The 19,658-nt window shown below is 36.6% G+C and overlaps 5 protein-coding genes and 1 pseudogene across 5 annotated transcripts; 2 read left to right on the forward strand and 4 right to left on the reverse strand.

Annotated features, from left to right (window-relative positions):
* Positions 1-887: 887 nt before the first annotated feature.
* On the forward strand, positions 888-1,718 carry LOC109016347. Its single transcript, XM_018998769.2, has 2 exons — positions 888-1,171; positions 1,265-1,718. Exons 1-2 carry the CDS (start codon positions 1,004-1,006, stop codon positions 1,571-1,573), a joined length of 477 nt encoding a protein of 158 aa, XP_018854314.2. The 5' UTR covers positions 888-1,003; the 3' UTR covers positions 1,574-1,718.
* Positions 1,719-2,237: 519 nt separating this feature from the next.
* On the reverse strand, positions 2,238-4,509 carry LOC118347647 (protein FAR1-RELATED SEQUENCE 5-like). The gene is made up of 5 exons (XM_035687646.1): positions 3,622-4,509; positions 3,443-3,532; positions 3,288-3,362; positions 3,142-3,200; positions 2,238-2,385 (listed from the first exon to the last, which is right to left on the reverse strand). Exons 1-5 carry the CDS (start codon positions 4,507-4,509, stop codon positions 2,238-2,240), a joined length of 1,260 nt encoding a protein of 419 aa, XP_035543539.1.
* Positions 4,510-4,641: 132 nt separating this feature from the next.
* LOC118347648 (protein FAR-RED IMPAIRED RESPONSE 1-like) lies at positions 4,642-7,428 on the reverse strand. The gene is made up of 3 exons (XM_035687647.1): positions 7,220-7,428; positions 4,975-5,953; positions 4,642-4,878 (listed from the first exon to the last, which is right to left on the reverse strand). Exons 1-3 carry the CDS (start codon positions 7,426-7,428, stop codon positions 4,642-4,644), a joined length of 1,425 nt encoding a protein of 474 aa, XP_035543540.1.
* A 1,242-nt stretch (positions 7,429-8,670) lies between these two features.
* Positions 8,671-9,777, forward strand: LOC108995434 (annotated as a pseudogene).
* A 140-nt stretch (positions 9,778-9,917) lies between these two features.
* On the reverse strand, positions 9,918-11,866 carry LOC108995447 (flavonol synthase/flavanone 3-hydroxylase-like). Its single transcript, XM_018971023.2, has 4 exons — positions 11,834-11,866; positions 10,927-11,336; positions 10,479-10,800; positions 9,918-10,312 (listed from the first exon to the last, which is right to left on the reverse strand). Exons 2-4 carry the CDS (start codon positions 11,289-11,291, stop codon positions 10,043-10,045), a joined length of 957 nt encoding a protein of 318 aa, XP_018826568.1. The 5' UTR covers positions 11,292-11,336; positions 11,834-11,866; the 3' UTR covers positions 9,918-10,042.
* Positions 11,867-12,922: 1,056 nt separating this feature from the next.
* LOC108995473 (NAP1-related protein 2) lies at positions 12,923-17,982 on the reverse strand. The gene is made up of 10 exons (XM_018971048.2): positions 17,708-17,982; positions 16,985-17,107; positions 16,827-16,877; positions 16,573-16,644; positions 16,183-16,299; positions 16,033-16,094; positions 15,285-15,345; positions 15,083-15,139; positions 14,902-14,946; positions 12,923-13,378 (listed from the first exon to the last, which is right to left on the reverse strand). Exons 1-10 carry the CDS (start codon positions 17,837-17,839, stop codon positions 13,277-13,279), a joined length of 822 nt encoding a protein of 273 aa, XP_018826593.1. The 5' UTR covers positions 17,840-17,982; the 3' UTR covers positions 12,923-13,276.
* Positions 17,983-19,658: the final 1,676 nt, after the last annotated feature.

Raw genomic sequence — 19,658 nt, forward strand, 5'->3', positions numbered from 1 at the left:
AAACCCTAACTCGAAACCCTAACCGAAGCCGAAGCCTGAAACCCTAACCCGAAACCGAAGCCTGAAACCCTAACCCGAAGAAGCCCTAACCCGAAGCCCTGATCCGAAACCCTAACCCGAAGCCCTAACCCTGAAACCCTAACCCGAAACCCTAACACGAGATTCCCTCACTGCCAGTGACACAGTGGTGAGAGTGAACATAGCTCCCGAGTAAGGTTATATTCTCCAATTTTTGATATCTGCAGTTTGATATTGTAGTTTGCTGTTTCTTTATTGTTGTAATTGTTTATGAATTTCGTGGGTATGAATATTTTGCAAGTGGTTGTTGGAGATTGGAGGTGTTGTTTTAAATTTAAATTTATAACTAGAGGTTGCTGGTGTTATTGTTGTGTTGGTTTCTATTGTTGCTGGTGTTGGTTTCTATTGTTGTGTTAGGTCGACTCATTAATTAAGATGATGGTGTTGGTTTATGAATTTCGTGGTTATGGATGGTTGTCGGAGATTGGTGGTGTTGCTGTAAGCACTTTATAATTAGAGGTTGATGGTGTTATTGGTGGTGTTGTTTAAATTTAATTTTATCTTGAGATGTTGATGGTGTTATTGGTGGTGTTGTATTAAATTTAAATTTATAATTAGAGGTTGCTGGTGTTATTGATGGGGTTATTGTCACTATCATGTGAAACTTCTTCAACATTTATGCATTGTGTATCTCCTGTAACCAATTTGTGCCGGTGCACAGTTTGCTTATTGTCTGTGTTTCTATCATTTACACAATATGCACCATGATCAAACCATTAATATTGATAAGAGTTAAAAATAGAAATTGTATATTATATTTAGATCTGGTTTTGTTACTTTGCAGATTTAATTCAATGTGATTTATTAAATATTGTTTAGTTTTATCAATCAGCAATAGGTAGGTTTAGAGGATGGTCCTCCTCTTTCTTTTTATAAGCAATTACTTGTAAATTATAGACCTCATGGATGGCATATTCATGTTAGAATGTCATCATCATCATCATTATCATCATCAATGTCTTCTTCATTATTTCCAAAACGTACTTTGGGACAAACACACTGCTTCTGTAAGGTCGATGCCACATTGAAATATTCAAGTACTAGAAGAAATCCAGGACGACCCTTCTTAGGGTGTCCAAAGTACAATACAGAGGTAATTACATTATTTCTAGTTCTAACATTTGTAAATTATAGTGATGAATATGTTATATATCTAATATTTTTGTTATATGTATAAAATGATTAGGGATTACCATACTGTAAATTTTTCAAGTGGGCAGATGGTAATGAAGAAATTGAGTTCCGACTTCAAGAAAGAAACAATGAACTATTAAGGAAGGAGAATGAGCTCGAGAAGATGATGGACGATGTGGAAAAGACGAAAACTGAGCTCCGTAAAAGAGTGGATGAAATCGAGAAGAGAGAGCTGGTGGTATCCAATAGAGAGAAGGAGCTTCTGGAACAACAAACTGAAATGAGGCGTGGACGCATACTACTTCGGTTATATTGGGGTTTTTTATTTGTAGTTGTATGTTACTTGGTATTATTTAAGTAACATGCAACTAGGTGTACTTATTGGACTGTTTATTTGATGTAAATATGCTTATTGGACTGTGTACTTGATGTAAATATAAACCATTTTAGCAATGTAGTGGAATGAATTTCCATTTGATGAGTATTGGATTATGAGTAGTGGAATGAATTTCCATTTGATGAGTATTGGATTCTGAGTAGTGGAATGAATTTCCATTTGATATGCCTTGGATTCTGAGTAGTGGAATGAATTTCCATCTGATTAGTATTAAATTTCCATTTGTAGTGGAATGTGTTGTTTATGTGGTGTAAATGTGAACTATAATTCAGCAGGGAGGGAGGGTAAATGTAAATGTAAATGTGGTGTAAATGTGAACTGTGGTGTAAATGAGAACTGTAAATGTAAATGTGAACTGTAAACCTCTCGAGACATCAATTTTTCAATGCTTGAAGTTAAGAACATCTGGGATCATCAGGATCTCTTACTTTCTCCTATGCAAATGTACTAGGAATCTGTTACTTTCAGCTTTTGTATTGTTCCAAGTTTCAACCAAACTGGCGCACGATTTAATAATACCCAAATTGTGTACAACAATTGCAATTCAAGACTTCACTTAAGACCAATGTTCCATTTTGCTTTCCCTTCAAAACAAGAGGGAATATGATGAAAACAAAATTGTTTACACTTATAAAAATTCCCCCATTTTCGTATCAGTCAAGTTATATGCAGCATCGGTTGAAGACGTGTCAATATCGTTCAGACCCAATTCCTCGTTCTGCTCCCACGACCTCTCATACTCCTCAACTGGAGACAAGCCATTAAATAACATCATACTAGGGGAAAGAAAAAACCAAAAAATATGTATAGTGCAATAACAGAATTGGATAAAAAATCTATCGCATAACTAGAAGGAATACATCTATGTCTACAAATTAACAGAGGAAGCTAAAAAGGCCCCTAGGCCCTAGTTCCACACCCTACCCCACTGCCACCCTTAAATTAGGGCAGTGTAAACTTAATCCACGAGGCCTATGTATACTAAAATATATTGGAGCAGACAAAGGAAAAATAAGTACAAACTACAAAAGACAGGAACAGTAGGACCAAATCATGATGGAAATTTCAAGAAGGCTCAAATCAACTTTCGGATTGTAATGAAAATATATTTTCAGATTCAAGTTCCCAAATACTCAAGAAACAAGCTTTGATATTCAACTTCTATTTTCATATTCAAATCATGATGGAAAATTTCAGATTCAAATCAACTTTCAGATTCTAACGAAAATATATTTTCAGATTCAAGTTCCCAAATACTCAAGAAACAAGCTTTGATATTCAACTTCTATTTTCAGATTCAAATCATGATGGAAAATTTCAGATTCAAATCAACTTTCAGATTCTAACGAAAATATATTTTCAGATTCAAGTTCCCAAATACTCAAGTTTTAGACTTTGATATTAAACTTCTATTTTCAGATTCAAAAATGTTATAGCATTAACATCTTTTTTTACGTCATCCTTCTACGAAAACAAAAATAAAATTCGACCTACAAAGTGGGAAAATACCTCATGGGTCGAATCATTCCAACGGTTGTGATCCATCCAACCCAAAGTCAATCGGCTGTGATCCATCCAATCCAATTTGCATCTGTAATCCAAGTAAACGTGTATATTAATGTCTTATTTGTAACCATTTCCATTAATATATAAAAACAAAAAGTAGGGATATACTAACACTTTCTTGACTTTGAATCCCTATTCCTCGGATTTGGGTTCCACCAATGTCAAAAACTGTGGATTCTGGATTGGCCTGGTCAAAAATACTTATAAGAACCAGCCAATTTGTACAGCAAGCAATTTCAAGAAGGTTTATGTACTTCTACAAAATACCTGCACGTATCCAGCATTGGCCAGTTCATTCTCCTCATGGCCAAATAAGGATCTCTGTGTGCTCAATATAGGTGTATCTCGTACATCTCCCTAACAGTGAAATAACAAATAAATGTGATTTAATTTTCATATTTGCTTATGTAAAATATAAACATACATGTCATATTAAATAGATGCACCTCTTTGCGTTTTCCCTTTCCTTGTGCTTTTTTGATCTTCGCTTTAACTTTTCGCATATCCTTCTCCATCCTGGATGCTCTCCTCAGAGATGGGGGTCTGCCTTTCCCACGTACAACATTTGGACTACGTACTTGCCCAGAACCACCAACAGTAGTTGTGCCCCCTGCTGATATTGGAACATTGGAACCCGTTTGGGTCAGAGATGGGGGTTCTTGGTTGGCACGATACAACTCAATCATTGCATATAACTTAGCTTTTGCATCCTGAGTATGCTCTTTCGAACCTGCTGCAAGAGTAATCATCTGATAACAGATATTCAACATCTCTGAATATCTATTAGAATCTGCCCGTTGTTCCCCCGCATCATAACTACTATTGATCAACGTGTATCGCCGTTTGATATCCTTCCTCCATCGATCTAAAACATAACTATCTGGCAAATATGTAATCTCGTTACATCTAAATACGGCCAAAATGTGCCTACACAATATCCCTCTCATCTGGAATAATCCACAAGAACACTTTGCAGCTGAATCTTTTTCAATAAAGTCCACAGAATATGTAACTTGCTTAGTGAACTCTGCCAAATGAACTTCATCCTTTACCAAATATGTTTGTATTGCACCAATGCTCTCATGTAACTTTGGATTCATATCGATCATACCGGTAACTTGCTGTTGTACTTCCTTGAATTTAGAATTTGTGTACAATTCTTGAAACCTCTTCTCAATTGGAGACCTAGATATGCAGGGGGTTGTGACACTGAATGAGTGGAAGTCCGCGGCATTTTCATTCTCAATCTTTTTTCTCAATGCGTTATCAAACTGGTCAACAAACTCTTTGAGGTTCGTCTTAGCATTAACATACCCGTCGAAGAAGGCATTCATGCTCTCGCTCCGCTGCGTTGTACTCATTCCAGCCCAAAAACAGTCTTTCAAGAATGCTGGAACCCAATGCTCACGATCAACGTATAGACTTTGTAACCACGTACATTCATGCAAATTGTACGTGGTAATTAACTACACCCAACTTGTCTCAAACTCATCAATACTTTGACTGTCATATACACATTTCATCAATGTATTTTTCATCCCAGTTTTGTAGGAACCATAGGAGCCAAGCTTCTCCGGCACTTTCTTCAGTATATGCCATAAACAAAATCTATGTCGGGTATTTGGGAAAACAATACCAATTGCATTTTTCATCGCTCTATCTTGGTCAGTGATAATAGCTTTAGGAGCTATACCATCCATACACTGCAACCAAGTCTGGAATAACCACACAAAGGTCTCAGTATCCTCACTAGAAATCAAGCCTGCTCCCAAGAGGATTGACTGCCCATGGTGGTTTACACCAACAAATGGTGCAAACGGCATCCCATATCTATTGGTCAGGTATGTAGTGTCGAATGTGACCACATCACCGAAATATTGGTAGGCTGCTCTACTACGTGGGTCTGCCCAGAAGACATTCTTTAACCTCCCTTCATCATCTAAATCCATCAACGCAAAGAACCCAGGATTTTTGTACTGCATCCTACAAAAATACTCTCGAAGTGCACCGGCACCACCTGCGCCAAGTCGTAGATGTCTTGCCTTGTCGATATAGTTACGACAATCCTTTTCCAGAAACGGGAGGTTCTCGTACCCGCCCGCGCCAACAACAAGAGATCCAAAACTCTTGTTCATTCGGACACCAGCCATATCATTTGTATCTAGAACTCTTTTTACGGCATCACTCACTTCTCTATTACATCGAAAGAAACGAGCTTTCTTTGGACTAAGCCCGTGATTATGGATATTATGAACCGTAGTCAACCGCAGTTTTCCGTCAGATTTTAAGGCATTAATCTTTGCCTTACATTCCGTTTTTCCTGTCGGACGTGGGTTGGCGACATTGAAAGTTCTATTACGGGCCTTCCCACCACGCGCACATGCAAGGGTGACATACCTAACAGTATCATCTTCTTCCCTCTCAGTCCTTTTTGTCATCACTCCAAACCCGCACTTCTTACCATACTCCTTATAATAACTCACTAAATCTTGAAGAGAATCAAACTCCATCCCCGACTTTGGCTCCTCAATCATATCATCACAATCAATTTCAACATTCTGAGATGTCCCGGCACTGCAATCCTTGGTTTCCTGTGGATTTGGTCTATCCTTATTAATTTCTTCAACTGTAGAGGATGTACATGGCGCTTCAGTTTCCCCACCACCAGGTCTATTAGGGTCTGACCCAACTAGTATGCTTGTAGTGGAGCTTGTATTGATGAGAGGAGTTGGAGGAAATGGTGTTAGCATAGATGGATGTTCTTTACCGTTTCCCATACTGAGAGGCAACCAAACTCAAATCTTAAAAATTAGAAAAGTACGTAAGTGTATGGAATAAGATTGATGTGCACAAAATTAGTTGTGGTGTCAATGGACTATAAGATTAGAAGGTCCCAAAAAGGAGGCATAAATTATACAAAAAAAAAAAGGCTCTGTAAAATATGTTGGTAAAAGAATAGGTGAATGTTTCATTTAATGGAATCCATTTAGTTTTATAAACTATAAGAATTTCCATCTAACAAATAATGTGAAATCTCATCTATCATATTTTAAAATATAATTATAACAAGCATGGGTCCACGATGTCAGAGTTTTTTGTATCACATAAAACACAAGAAGATCATTAACTTGGGACTGCCCATTGCACGATGAGAAGCAATAACTCAAGTAAATGAGGTTTTTGTTTTCCCAACTCTGATCCAGTTTTTCTTCCATCATTCATAGGAGTACCACACAAGACTTGCCCAAACTCAAAAGACCTCCATCATCCACCAAAGGCTAAGGCCACCAGGCCAAAACCAACTACACCCCCCATAATGTTAGTCTCGTGAAATGCAAGGATTTCATACTATGACCACTAAAACATATAACCAACTCAATAATAATCGGCAATTCCAGACTAAGCAATCTCTACAAGAACAAATATAAGAAATGACAAGGGCAATCTCCATAGCAGCTCAGAATACCAGGGCACACCACCATAATAAAAATCAGGACATCGATCAACCTTATATATCATCAACACATATTTCAATCGACCAAATTTCCTTCATATCTTGCAGGCATGAATTACACAACAAAAATCTGAAATTCAAGGTTTACTGGATTAAAATATATAACTCAATTCGCAATCTAACCAAAGTCGAGATGAACAAAAATGCAGAAATTTGACGAACAAAAAAACCTGAAATCCCTATATCATAAAGATCCAAACAGAGATCGAATTCACAAAACAAAACAATTTATTGTCTAGAGCTTTAGGAATAAACAATCTATATTTGTTCTCGCTGCTAAACTCAAGCATTACCGAAAGTTCAATCGGTAATTTTCAGCGAAAAAAAATCGCATAAATTTCAAAATTGAAGTAAAGTAGACCAAACATTAAATGGAGAAAAACATTTGCAACAAAAACATCTTTCCTCTTTGTTTCAGCAGCCAAACCAGATTAAAGAAAAAAAAAATGAAAATCTGAGTCTTCGGCTACCTTCAAAGACGATGGACCAGTCGCTCTCTCCCCCACGACGGCGACCACTCGCTCTCTCACCCGCGACGACGACCGCGACTCAGAGATGTGGACTGTCCCACAACGGCGACTGCAACAACCGACGGAAATGGAAGATAAGCTATGCAAGAGCAGCGAGACTGTGGAAGAGAGAAACTCGGGTTCGGGAGAGGCGCAGATGGAGAACCGGACAGGCGCAGATGGAGAAACTCGGGTTCGAGAGGCGCAGATGGATGAAAATGGAGACCCATTTCGATTTCCCGCTTTCTTTGTTTTTTTTTTTTTTTTTTTTTTTAATTCATTAAAGCTGATCTGGCATGCGCGGGGACGCAGCGGGGACGCAACCCCGGTTGCCCCCAGAAGAACTGTTTTGCCATATTTGATAGTTGACCCACAAAATTGGTTTATAATGCCACGGTGGATTTTAGACAACTGGAATCTTTAGCTCTAAGTAGATAGGGGCTGATGTCATAAGGGTTCACATCACTTCCCTAACTTCATCTTCATCTTACAAAAAAGCAGACCCCACCAGATTCCTTCTGTGACCAATTGGCTAATCAATAATGATATTATATTATCTTTTTTTATTTTTTTATTTTTTTGTTCATATATTTAATTTTTTTTATTTATTAATTAAGAAAGTAATTATCAATATATTAAATTTTTTTATATTTTTTAAAATTATTCAAAAATATTAAAAAATATATAAATTAAAAAAATTAAAAAGCAAAATTTTACCTAAAGACATAATCATCTGTCATTGCTAGACGACACCCTAACAGCACTCATGAATTGTATGCAACCATACTCTTTTCTACCACGTGTGAACTACGGACCAATAATATTTTTTTATCTAGAAAGTAAAATAAAATCTTTTTATTATTATTATTATTATTTTTTTTCAACCTGATTCATAGGGTTAAATCATGAATGTTGTTGTTTATTAGAAGGATTAAAAAGCTTAGTAAAAAATTTAAAAAAAAAATGTCCATAATTGCTGTCGGCATGTCATGGTACATTGTATATTGCAGTTGCACAACATATGTGGCTGTGTGATCTTGCTTTTGATTATTTTTTTCAAGGAAAATTATTTATGCTCAGCATTTTTCGAACACACATGTTCACCAAAAACTGTCTGCAGTCTTGTCTTTGTCATTGCCATGTCAGCACTATAAAAGTCAAACGGAAATTAAATGTAATTTATATCTTTGAATTTTGGTGCCTCTTTTGTAATCTCGACCCAAATTATCACTTTTATAACATAGTGTTCTTAAAGTTAAAAGATTTTACATTAATGTGTACTCTTTATTAAGATCCCACCATCATGATTATAGTGTATAATATTTTTCATCTATCTTGATAGTTAGGGCAATGTCACGATCTTAAAATTATATTATTCGGGTGTTACATTTTAAGAAAAATGGTGTCAATTTGAGGTATAAAATGGAAGCATTTTTCTTAACTCATCTTTGAATTCAAACGGAGATTTCTCTCCAAAGGATCTTAGACCCATTAGGGATGATGAAGTTAGAGCCATGGTTGATTCCATTTTCTAGGATTGCAGCAGACCTGAAAATCATGGGAAAAGTGTAGTGGTGGGGAAGTATTTGAGCTCATGTGGCATTCAACAATATTACAATACTGGCCTTTGGAAAGCGGTTTGAGAATTATAAGAATGGTGTAATAGACAAGAAAGGGTTGGAACTCATTGCAATTGTGGTAAATGCAATAGAGTTTGGAGAATCACTTACCTTATTTGAGTCAATCAAGTGGCTGGGATGGATTGCATGGATTAAAAATGAAGAACTTGCCAAGTATTCTGCACGCAGAAAGAAGCTTACAACCCGGACTCTCATGGAAGAGCACATGCACACTTGCAATAATATTGATGGTGATGAGAAGCCCCACTTTGCGGATGCATTGGCTACTCTTACAGAAAGATATGAACTCAGTGAGTATACCATAATAGAACAACATTGGGACAGACATGGTCACTGCAGGTATGGACACCAGTGCTATATATTACTGCAGAATGGGCCATGGGACATATATAGCTGAGTTGATCAAGAACTGAGGGTCCAACACAAGGCCCAATATCATGAGCAGGACCGCGTGCTCGGGCCCGATCATATGATGTCGGAATTCGACCTCCCAAGCCTACCTTACTACAAAGTGTAGCAAAGGAGGCATTAAGGTTGCACCCTCCAACCCCATTGATGCTACCCCATAGGGCCAATGCCAATGTCAAGATTGGAGGGCATGACATTCCAAAGGGTTCAAGTGTTCATGTGAACGTTTGGGCCATAGATTGGGACCCAAAGGTTTAGAAAGAACCATTGGAGTTTAGGCCTGAACGGTACCTGGAAGAGGATGTTGACATGGAAGGCAATTATTTTCGTTTACTGCCATTTGGTGCATGGCGGGAGGCGCATGTGTCCAGCCGCGCAGCTTAGCATGCATCAACTTGGTCACCTCCATGGTGAGTCAGCTACTGCACCATTTCAAGTGGATCCCACCTGAAGGGGTGGGTCCCAAAGGAGGAGATAGACATATAACTGAGCCCCGGAATGGTGATTGGTGAGTTACATAATCATAACTAATAAACATAATCCTCTAGTTTTGAGCACATCATTCCTTGGTGGATCCAATTCATTACATGAAACAAACCCAGAATCAGTTCACAATCACAAGCTGCCTTCATTCTGATCATGATGAGTATTATTTTCACAAGCACATTTAACAGAAGAACTCAAACACAAATGGAATATGATTTTTGCCCAGGGGGGAATGGGGTACATTATTAAAGGGAGGAGATCGGAAACCAGAAATACTGAGGGAGGCGGGGGAGAAAAAGAAGATGAGTGACTAGGTGGATATTTCATAGTGGGTAATGTTTATAACATCTTCAGGTCGTGAGGGTGGATGGGTCATGTTTCTCATCCTCAGCTGCTGATACTCTTTGTATTGGAATCCTCTGTACTTTGGTGGCTCTCCAATCTCTTTGGTGAACTGTGATAATGGTTCCACCCACTTGTCTCCTTGCAAGTTATAGAAATATGCATACGAGAATCTGCTTCTTTCTTCTCTTCTCACCACTCTGTGAGTAGCACTCTTAAATTTTTTGTTGCTCAACACCTGAAATCTCCAAATCATGTTTTCCAAAGAAGAAAACAAATTATTAGTTGGTTTGTTCCAAGCACCTTTAATCATAAGCTACTTCGACTCTTCCTAGTTCACTCTTAGGAATAATGAGTTTGAAAATAGATCAGATGATCAGAAGAGATGAAATTTGGACTACTACCTGAATGACATCGCCTAGATTGACAACAATGGTGTCTTCAACTGGAGTTACAGGAATCCATTCTCCATTTTTGAGAACTTCTAGGCCACCAACTTCGTCTTGAAACACAAATGTGATCAAATTCCCATCTTCATGTTCCGAGATACCATTACTCTCTACTTCAGTTGCCGGGAAATAACGCAAAGCTGCCATGAAATCCCAGCTCCTATCTTGATTGTATTCCTTAAGGAAGTTGGGAGGGAGACCCAAGCACTCATTTAAGATGCTCTCTACAAGCATTCCAGTTCTGGTTAAGTGGGAGAAAATCTCTTCCAATACTTCCCTATCAAAATCAACAATATGCACATATTTTAACCATGTTTGAGTAATTAAAACATATATCTGCCAGTACTGCATGCAATCAGCTAACTAAAAGAATAATCTAGGATTCATGATAAAGGCTAGTTACCTGAATTCCGGTGGGTTTTGGGGGTAGATATTGAAGCCAGAGTTGGGTGGAAAGAGGAGCAAGTACTCATTCTTGTCCGGTGAGTTTTGAGGCTGCCTATTGTAACCAGCAGGAAGAGGTGCAGCAGATACAGGACTAAACTTGAGCTTTTCCTCATCAGGGTACTCAAAAAATGTCTTGGAGAGTTGGAGGGCACGGTTCATCAGGTCGAGTGGCACCCCATGGTTCCCAATACGGAAGAACCCATGCTCTAAACAAGACTGGTAAATTGCGTCCATTGCTAATTTCTTCTTCTTGTCTCCCTGATCACCATTGCTACTAAAGAAAGGAGACAGATCAACTGTGGGAATGCCTGAGCCGGCCATTTCTTTCAACCTTGAAACTCTGCTTGCAGCTTCTCGACTTGGATTCTGTAGCACCACACCATGGAATATTCATTTTAAAGTTGAAGATATTGTGTTTGAATGTTGAAGTGAGTTGAGTTGAGTTGAGTTGAGATAATAAAATATTGTTAGAATATTAATTTTTAATATTATTATTATTTTAGAATTTAAAAAAGTTAAATTATTTATTATATTTTATATTGGGATTTGAAAAAATTGTAATGATGAGTTGAGTTGAGATGAGTTTGGGATCCAAACGAAGCCTAATCAAGTAGTACTTCTTTAAAATATATTAAATATGATGAATGGCAGACATTCAGACTTCTTGTTGTACGCTAAAAACTTGCAGCTGGCTGAAATATAATATAAAAAGGGTGATAAAATATAAGTGAAAACCGAGGGAGAAAAATGCAGACAATAATAATATAAGAACTTGAAGGCACAAGAATATTAGAGTTGAAGGAGGTAGGTTGGTGAGAGACCGTGAGAGGTCGGCAAAAGAAAATGCTAGAAAGAAGACTGACGATTATTATTGTTGATGCGTCTAAGCTCGATCTTGCTGCTTAAGGAAGATTGTGCCTTCGAGTTTATATCTTTAAAATCCAAAACTCCTATTTAGATTATATATTAAATGGAAGATCTATATCTTTAAAATCAAGATCTTCTGATTAGATTATCGATTAAAATTTAGATTTAGATTTAGATTTGTATGAGTTTTAAGCTTAGATTCCAAATTACATTAAAGATACATACATGCCTAATTCCAAGTCTAGTGATCGAATAGAAATCAAGGCTCAAAAAATCATAACCGGTTCGGAATCAGATAAGGACAAGTTGGCGATTCAACAAATTGAATGAGACAATTCATAACAATTTTGAATCAATTATTTCAACGGTTATAAAAATATTAAAAATCATATATAATGTAATTCAAACATTTAAAAAGTATAAATTCATTTATTAATTTCAATAAACATATAATTTATATAAGTTATAAATACAGTGGCAAATATAGTATTTTATGCACAACCATAAATTTAATATAAAATACTTATTCATTCATCTCTTAATTCTTTTTGTTCAACTAAATAAAATAAAGAACTACATGTTTTGTCTTTTAAATTTTCTGTGATTGTTATTGAATATAATGATGAAGTTAATATATGTTTAGATCTATCATATTTTTGTGCAAGAAATTAAAAAAATAAACTTTATTGTTAGATAACTTAAAAATAAATGGAATCGGTTCAAATAAGTTTAATATCGACTAGATAGTTCAACTATCGATTGAAGTGGTTCAACGAACGATAATAAAAGTTCAGAAAAATCAGTTCGATTTTTTATTGATTCAATTTGAATCAAACCGTTTTTTCGAACCTTGATATTAACCCTGCCTGCATAAACAATAATTGACCAGAAATGTATTTTTTCAAGCATTGATGTCACGAATACAATGTGAATGTTAAATCAGGAGATGATATAATCTGCAGCTGTATCACAGCAAATCTCACTTATTGATCCGAGAAATGTAACATATATTGTAGCACCAATCATGCTAATAAATGGCACAATCTCTGTGGACAATCAGCATGTACAGGAAGAACACCAGAACAGATTTACACCAAATACTATGATTTTACTCTCATTAAGTTACCACGAAATGTAATAATATACCATTGTCGTCAAGGAGCCAGCATAATAGGGAGGGAACCCACAAAAAATAACCCCAGAAAACAACAGAAAATGGCCTTGAAGCAAAAAGAAATAACATTCCGAAAATTACAGACTGGCCGTGTGGGCAGTAGTCAATTGCCTACAAGATAAAAGAGCTATTATAAAAGAGTTACCATGGTCACCCTCCACTATCACAGGATATTTCAGCAACTATTTAAGGACCACTCACTTTACATAAATAAACTGTTACCAAGGCAATGAAACCCATAAGCGAACACGCTGATTAAGGTACTTCACTTGCCATCATCCTCACCACCATCTTCATCGTCTTCGTCGTCGTCGTCGTCATCTTCTTGGTCATCCTCATCCTCTTCAGAGTCATCACCATCCTTTCCCTGGCGGTGGGCAAAATTCAAAATGAAAAAAAAAAATTATCTAGATCTATAATGCCTGTCATATAATCCCACCAGAAAAAAAAAAAAACATAGGCATTCAACGGCCTTGGAATATGATAATCCTAATTTTCATATTAATGAGTACTAATTTCATATCTGGAAGTCCAAACAGGCTAAACACTAATATATAGTCAACAATACTGTTAGCAACGTCTGAAACTACAGGGTACCCTCACTCAAATACATGACAAACTGTAAGTGCATGTTAAGCCTCACCTCAAAGATCTCCTCCCACACCTCTCTCACATCGCTTCAGCCAACTAACAACTACTTGAGTCTTTGAATCAATCTATAAAGTAATTAAGTTTGAGACATAGGTAAAGCCCATAGAGAAAAGCCTTGAGTTCTGCTCAATAGTTGGTTCCTCTCCCTTAACAAGCAGGAAATCCTACAGGAACTGTTTTCAGCCTGTTCCGGTTTAGTTGGGAAATGCCGAGGCAGGTAATGGACCAGTTGATTTGCGGAAACGGTAGGTATGGTAGTCTTCACAGTGGAACTTCGTCAAAAATGGTCCTAATTTGCTAGTGGTGCATTTGGAGGGAGGAATGCTTGAGGATTGCGAAAAGAATATAGAGCAGCTAAAGGATTTCTTTATATCCCTTTACCATTAATGGCAACAATCATGAATTTATCCAGGTTTACTTTTTAGATTTTATTTTTTTGAACTCTTTCAACATAGGCAATTTTAGTGTATGCTCCTGGTGTACTTGGTATCACCTTTTGCTCACTAATAAAGGTATCTAACTATAAGTAAAATAAACATTAACTGGGCAGTACAAGACCTTCAACCACATTTTAGTCAACTGCCCTCAGCAGAAGCAACCACCCTCTCTTGGTCCATTTCCATCAAGGGGGGGAGAGATGTTGTGACACCATGCCAGCCATTATTACAATAGTCTAAAGAATAATTCTGCTCCAAAAGTACTTCCACGTCATTAATGAGCTTCTTCTATTTTTTATTTTTTTTTTAAGTAAAAAACTTCTTCTAGTTGACATAAATCTTACACTTGGGATAACAATTCAAGAACCATTTGGCTTGTTTTTTCCAGACTCATGAAGGGAAGCTGAATGTTAACCTGCTCTCTCAAAGCCTCCTATTGAACAGTCCAATCACCCCAAATTGCCTACCCACCAACTGGACATAGTTCTCATATTGACCTTACATCCTTCCCATCCAGCAAAGTACTTTAATCATGTATCACCATGTTCAGAAACAAGGGTACCAAATCTTTGAAACCTGCACATATTTCTGCTAGTTGTCCTACCCAACACAAATGAGAACTATGTTTATGCACATGTGACTGTTTTAGCTCAACATCAAATGGTAAACCTAGTGTGATTACACCAAATATAAACTAAGCTACATATTGTTCCCAAATGGGCAAACTGTTCAAGGGATGTAGTGAACTCGCATCAAATTCCCCAAACATACACACAAAAAACATATAAACATATACATTTACCTCTTCTCCGGCCCCTTCCTCGTCAAAGTCTTCCTCATCCGCATCCTATTTCAAAGATGCCGCCAACTACTATTAGAATAGACAAGTATGAAAGTAATAGACGCTCCTAAGAAATTGATAAATAAAAACCCATTGATGACTAATGGGATTAAAGGGAAAGAAACAAGAGAAAAGAAGTTACATTATTGAAGTAAGTGAGTGGATTTGGCCATAAATCCTCCTTGATGATTTCTGCAATCTGAAATTTGTCGGAAGTGAAAGCTTAATACATAAGTCCAATAAGTGTATCAAAATAAGATAATGGTAGCAATGGAAAGACACCAGTAACTCCAACATTGAACAAAAAATACTGGTGGAAATTTGAAGGTAGAAACAGAACTTACCTCATCATGAATGTCATCCAAGTGATCTTTCTCTTGAATATCGGTAAACCAGCTAAAGAAGCTGCATTCAAAATGATAAAACAGAATGCGACATAGGCATAAATAGGAAGAAAATATAAAATTGAAGATGTCATTCTCATTCTCTTGTATATGTCAACCACCTAAAGAAGTTGCACTCAACATGATAAACATAAATACTGGACATGCATAACATGAAGGAAATATGAAAGTGAAGATGCTCAATTGATATTTTTTTTATACAGTGAAGATGCTCAATTGATATTAAGAATGTTAAGGCGCAATCTTATCCATAACTCAGATGTTTGTGATATAATAATGTTGATAATAACCATGTCTCAGGCAACCACTAGTATCTCTTTTACTTCATGTTGATCTCAAACACAGTACAAAATAATAAAAATAATGAAATTTTTTAAAAACATCTAAGTTTTCTTTTACCTCCAGTGTCAGAATTATCATAAATCTGAATTTTGAGAAGAGCATTGGGATATCAAATCATATCAGTGACTACAGCAAAGATAATTCCTTTTTAACCAATTCGAAATATTTCAAGAGACTACCACAATTACCAGTACAATATTGTGTTCATAACCTGAAGTAGTGGTTATATTCCGCAATTGAATAACTCTTATGATCTACCTATATTACATTTTTTTCAGTAAAAAAGGATGATCAAAGTTATCAAACTGGCTGAAAAACTACTTCCACTAGGCTCAGGAAAACTGACCTTTCATCGCTAGCAGGCCGCTTGCTCCCTTTCTTCTCATAGTTAACCCCATTTGGTATGCCCTTCCCATATATGTAAAACAATTAGTCAAACTGCAACAAAAAATACAAGTTTAATATAGCCAATAGTAGTAATTTAAGTAGGCCTTACCATGCCCTCTTTCCATTTTATTGATGTCGCAGTAATTTTTGTTGTTCCATCATCGTCAGCATAAGTGAATGTCTTTGTAAGCTTTGTATCTTCAAAATAAGGGTTTGGGTTAAAGTGCTGCAAATTGGAGACACAAATCAGTTATGATTCATCGAGTTCATCAGTTGAAGCATGGCTGATTGTTTTCTTTTATAAGTATGGAGCATGGCTGAAATTCACATCCGCATGGAAATGCAACAAGAAAGGAATTACTTTTCAAAAGTTGCCTACAAAAGTAATCATCTGAAAAGAATTTTTTTCTTTTTTGGATAGGTAAAACAGGATTTTATCAGTACTCATTGAAGAAGTAGGCATAGCCCATCATTAGGAAAGAAAAAAAAGTATACTCACCAATGTGATAGAGTAACCCGATTTGACATCTTTGAAATCCTCTACTTCCAGAGAACTTAAATACTTGAATATCTACCAAAAATGTAGGAAAAAATTAAACAAAATCTCTATAAAGGCACATGTCAAAATTGGGGAAACCAGCTAGATTGTAAGATACATAAGAAGAACCCTCGCAACATGATTTATTGAGTTTAAAGTAAAAATATACGTGTGAAACTCAAATCTTCTAATCAAAGTAAGCACAAAGTCCAAACCTTTTGATCCTCTTCACTCAAAAGCTCACTTAGAGCAGGATGACTCAAAAACTGCATAGAATTGGAAAAAAAATCAACTGAATAAAGATGTCTTAACAACATAGCAGCAACCATATTGCAAATTCCCAAAGATGAAGAGAGGGAGACAGATTACTAACAGCAGTCAACCAGAAGTCAGGAATGGCTTTAATAATATCATTTCGCTTATCGTAAACAGGCTTGCGTATCTCATTATACTTCTGCTCCACTTCCAGGACCTTATCACTAGCCTCCTCATTTATCTATAACATTAGGAAATAATTACAGATGACAATTATGTCACTATGTCAGAACAGCTTCAGTGGCACAGAAGTGAACATCCAATCATCTATATTTAAGAGGTAAACCAGGAGGCTTCCAACAGAAATAAAAGTTATATGCATCCAAATTTCCATGTGGCCCAAATGACTGAAATGATATTATATTGTTGTGATTTGAGTGGCTCAAGCTAAAGTACACAATCGCCATCCACTACAACTCAGTAAACCAATATACTCCAACATGAAATAAGCATAAACTAATTTATTCCTGGTTTAGTTAATCTCCCTTACCCTGAAAGTAAAGATCAAAGCTTTAGGATTGTGCTCATCATTAAGAGCATAAAGATATCAGCTTTGTTCACTTATCTGAATCAACCGAATCAGTTGAATTAGGAATCTATAGAAACTAATGAAAATATCAACCCAGATAGACAGTATAAATCAAATTATGCTGCTTTATTGACAAGGAATTTAGAGATGAAGAAAATTAAATAAATATCACATAAAATCTCAATTCATCTTCAGAGAAAAAAAAAGTTCGGAACAGAACCTTATGCGAATGAGGGTGAACGAGAAGTATACCTTTTCGAGCTCGTCTTGTATCTCCTGCAGCTTCTCGATGGAGAGGACAAGTTTCTCATCGATGGCCTCCGAGTTGTTATCCTCCTCGTCTTTCTCCGCTACCTTCAGCTTCTTTCCCTTGTCAGCCCCCATATTCCCAGCCTCAGATAGAAACACTAACTCTTTCTCCCTCACTCTCCCCCTCTCTCTCCCACTCTTGGTATCTCCGGGTGATTGCCTAAAACCCTAGTGGCTCTCTCTCACTCGCTTTTGTAGTGTGTGAAATTGGAGCGTGTGTGAGAGAGAGAGAGAGATCAAAAGGGTTAGGGTTTTGGGAGTTTATATCTTCTCCGGAGGCTCTATGTTGGGCGTAAGGAAATCCACCAATAGTTATGTGACAAGTTTAGGTATTTTAGTCATTTAGGAAAATATATTGAGGGTAGTTTAGGTACTCTAGTTGTAGTTTTATCCTCTTGGAGAGAAACAAAAGATCCTGGCCGTTGATTTTGCAGGTTTCTCTTGTTGTCTTCTAGGTGATTTACGCACAAACAGTTGGAGATTAATATATTTATCCCTGAGCGGTTGAGATTAGCCAAAATAGAGGTTTATTTGTTATTAAAAAAAAAAATTAGAGGTTGATTTCAATATACAATTAGTATCTACAAGTTATAAAAAAAAATTAAAATAAAAAAATTCATATAATTGTTTATGTATTATTCTAAAAGTGACCTTTTTCATATATTTGGAGATTTGATGGATTAAAAAAAAAAAAAAAAAAGAGTTTTTCTATACATCTGTCATTATTCACCTCACACCTCATACTTGACAGTCTTTTATATGTATATATAAGAGAAATACTTTAGCAACAAATGAATTACACAAAAGTAATCTCACAAACTGATGTGGTTTCACGTGATTCGTCAGATTGTAAAATTACTTTTATTGTAAAGTAAATCTAACGGATCATATAAAACTACGTCAGTTTGTGTGATTGCTTTTGTGTAATCTTTTTGTGACTATAGCAGTCCTCAATATATATATAGGGTGTGGGATGTGTGATAGTGAATAGTAACTAATGAAAAACATTATTCTAAAAGAAATATTTCTCCACAAAATGGGTTTCTCCTTAAAGTTGGCCTAACCTATTTTCCGAATCCAAAAGTAGAGTTCCTAATTAGAGACTACCAAGATTTTTTGCATAAAATTCTTAACTTATTGAAAATCTTTCTAGATGGTTTTTTTTCAAGGTTTTATGAAAGTGATGTGATTGGTGACAAATATTTCCATGAGTTAGGAAAGTTTTTTAAATATGTTTTCTTATTAGAGCTTGTAAAAGTAGTAACATTCATAAAAATAATATTTACTTCCCTTTTGAAACTATTTGGGCAAGGTGGACTAGGCCTAGCTAATTGGAAGAAAAATAAGGCTGTAAGAAAGACACATGAAGACCTAGTGCTACCACTAGAGATGGTCCATAGGCCTGAATCGATCATCCAAATTGAGGGCTCTAGACTACAAATCCAGCATATACTTTCTTGCTTCGACGGGAATTTAATTTGTCAACAACAATGCTATTCTTCCTACTAAATTTGATCATTTTCACTTAGATTTATTGATGTAGTATGCTTTTTAAGTAATTTCATTTTTCTACCGCTCAAAATACATAACATTTTTCTACTGGTGGCTGGGCTTGCAACGACACATGACGGCAAGGAGAGAGAGAAAACAAAGACATAGAGAGGGAGTAGAGTAAGGGTTGGGGCACAACGGTGGATGGAGAGAAAGGAGGGGGAGAGAGAGGAGGGGTTCGGCGAAGGCGTTGTGGTGCTGTCGACGGCGGCAGCACAAGCTGGCTAGGAGGCTTGCTAGGGGGTTACGGGAGGGGACGGCACAGGTGGGTTGGGGGGAGGGGGCGGAGAAAGAGGAAATGAGAGAAAGAGAGGATTGGGGTTTTTTTTTTTTTTTTGGGGGG

This window comes from Juglans regia, chromosome 2 (assembly GCF_001411555.2).
Source record: "Juglans regia cultivar Chandler chromosome 2, Walnut 2.0, whole genome shotgun sequence".
In the NCBI taxonomy this organism is placed as follows: domain Eukaryota; kingdom Viridiplantae; phylum Streptophyta; class Magnoliopsida; order Fagales; family Juglandaceae; genus Juglans; species Juglans regia.

Coding starts and splice junctions, on each gene's coding strand:
- LOC109016347 (XM_018998769.2), top strand. CDS start 1,004: ATGTCATCATCATCATCATTATCATCATCAATGTCTTCTTCATTATTT. Junction 1,172..1,264: donor GTCCAAAGTACAATACAGAG/GTAATTACATTA, acceptor TAAAATGATTAG/GGATTACCATACTGTAAATT.
- LOC118347647 (XM_035687646.1), bottom strand. CDS start 4,509: ATGAATGCCTTCTTCGACGGGTATGTTAATGCTAAGACGAACCTCAAA. Junction 3,201..3,287: donor GGATTCAAAGTCAAGAAAGT/GTTAGTATATCC, acceptor CTTGGATTACAG/ATGCAAATTGGATTGGATGG. Junction 2,386..3,141: donor GGGTTGGATGGATCACAACC/GTTGGAATGATT, acceptor TCTTTCCCCTAG/TATGATGTTATTTAATGGCT.
- LOC118347648 (XM_035687647.1), bottom strand. CDS start 7,428: ATGGGTCTCCATTTTCATCCATCTGCGCCTCTCGAACCCGAGTTTCTC. Junction 5,954..7,219: donor AGTCGCGGTCGTCGTCGCGG/GTGAGAGAGCGA, acceptor GTTGCCTCTCAG/TATGGGAAACGGTAAAGAAC. Junction 4,879..4,974: donor CGTTTGCACCATTTGTTGGT/GTAAACCACCAT, acceptor ACTTGGTTGCAG/TGTATGGATGGTATAGCTCC.
- LOC108995447 (XM_018971023.2), bottom strand. CDS start 11,291: ATGGCCGGCTCAGGCATTCCCACAGTTGATCTGTCTCCTTTCTTTAGT. Junction 10,801..10,926: donor CAAAACCCACCGGAATTCAG/GTAACTAGCCTT, acceptor TGATTTTGATAG/GGAAGTATTGGAAGAGATTT. Junction 10,313..10,478: donor ATCTAGGCGATGTCATTCAG/GTAGTAGTCCAA, acceptor TGGAGATTTCAG/GTGTTGAGCAACAAAAAATT.
- LOC108995473 (XM_018971048.2), bottom strand. CDS start 17,839: ATGGGGGCTGACAAGGGAAAGAAGCTGAAGGTAGCGGAGAAAGACGAG. Junction 17,108..17,707: donor TACAAGACGAGCTCGAAAAG/GTATACTTCTCG, acceptor CTAATGTTATAG/ATAAATGAGGAGGCTAGTGA. Junction 15,346..16,032: donor CGGCCTGCTAGCGATGAAAG/GTCAGTTTTCCT, acceptor TTTTGAATGCAG/CTTCTTTAGCTGGTTTACCG.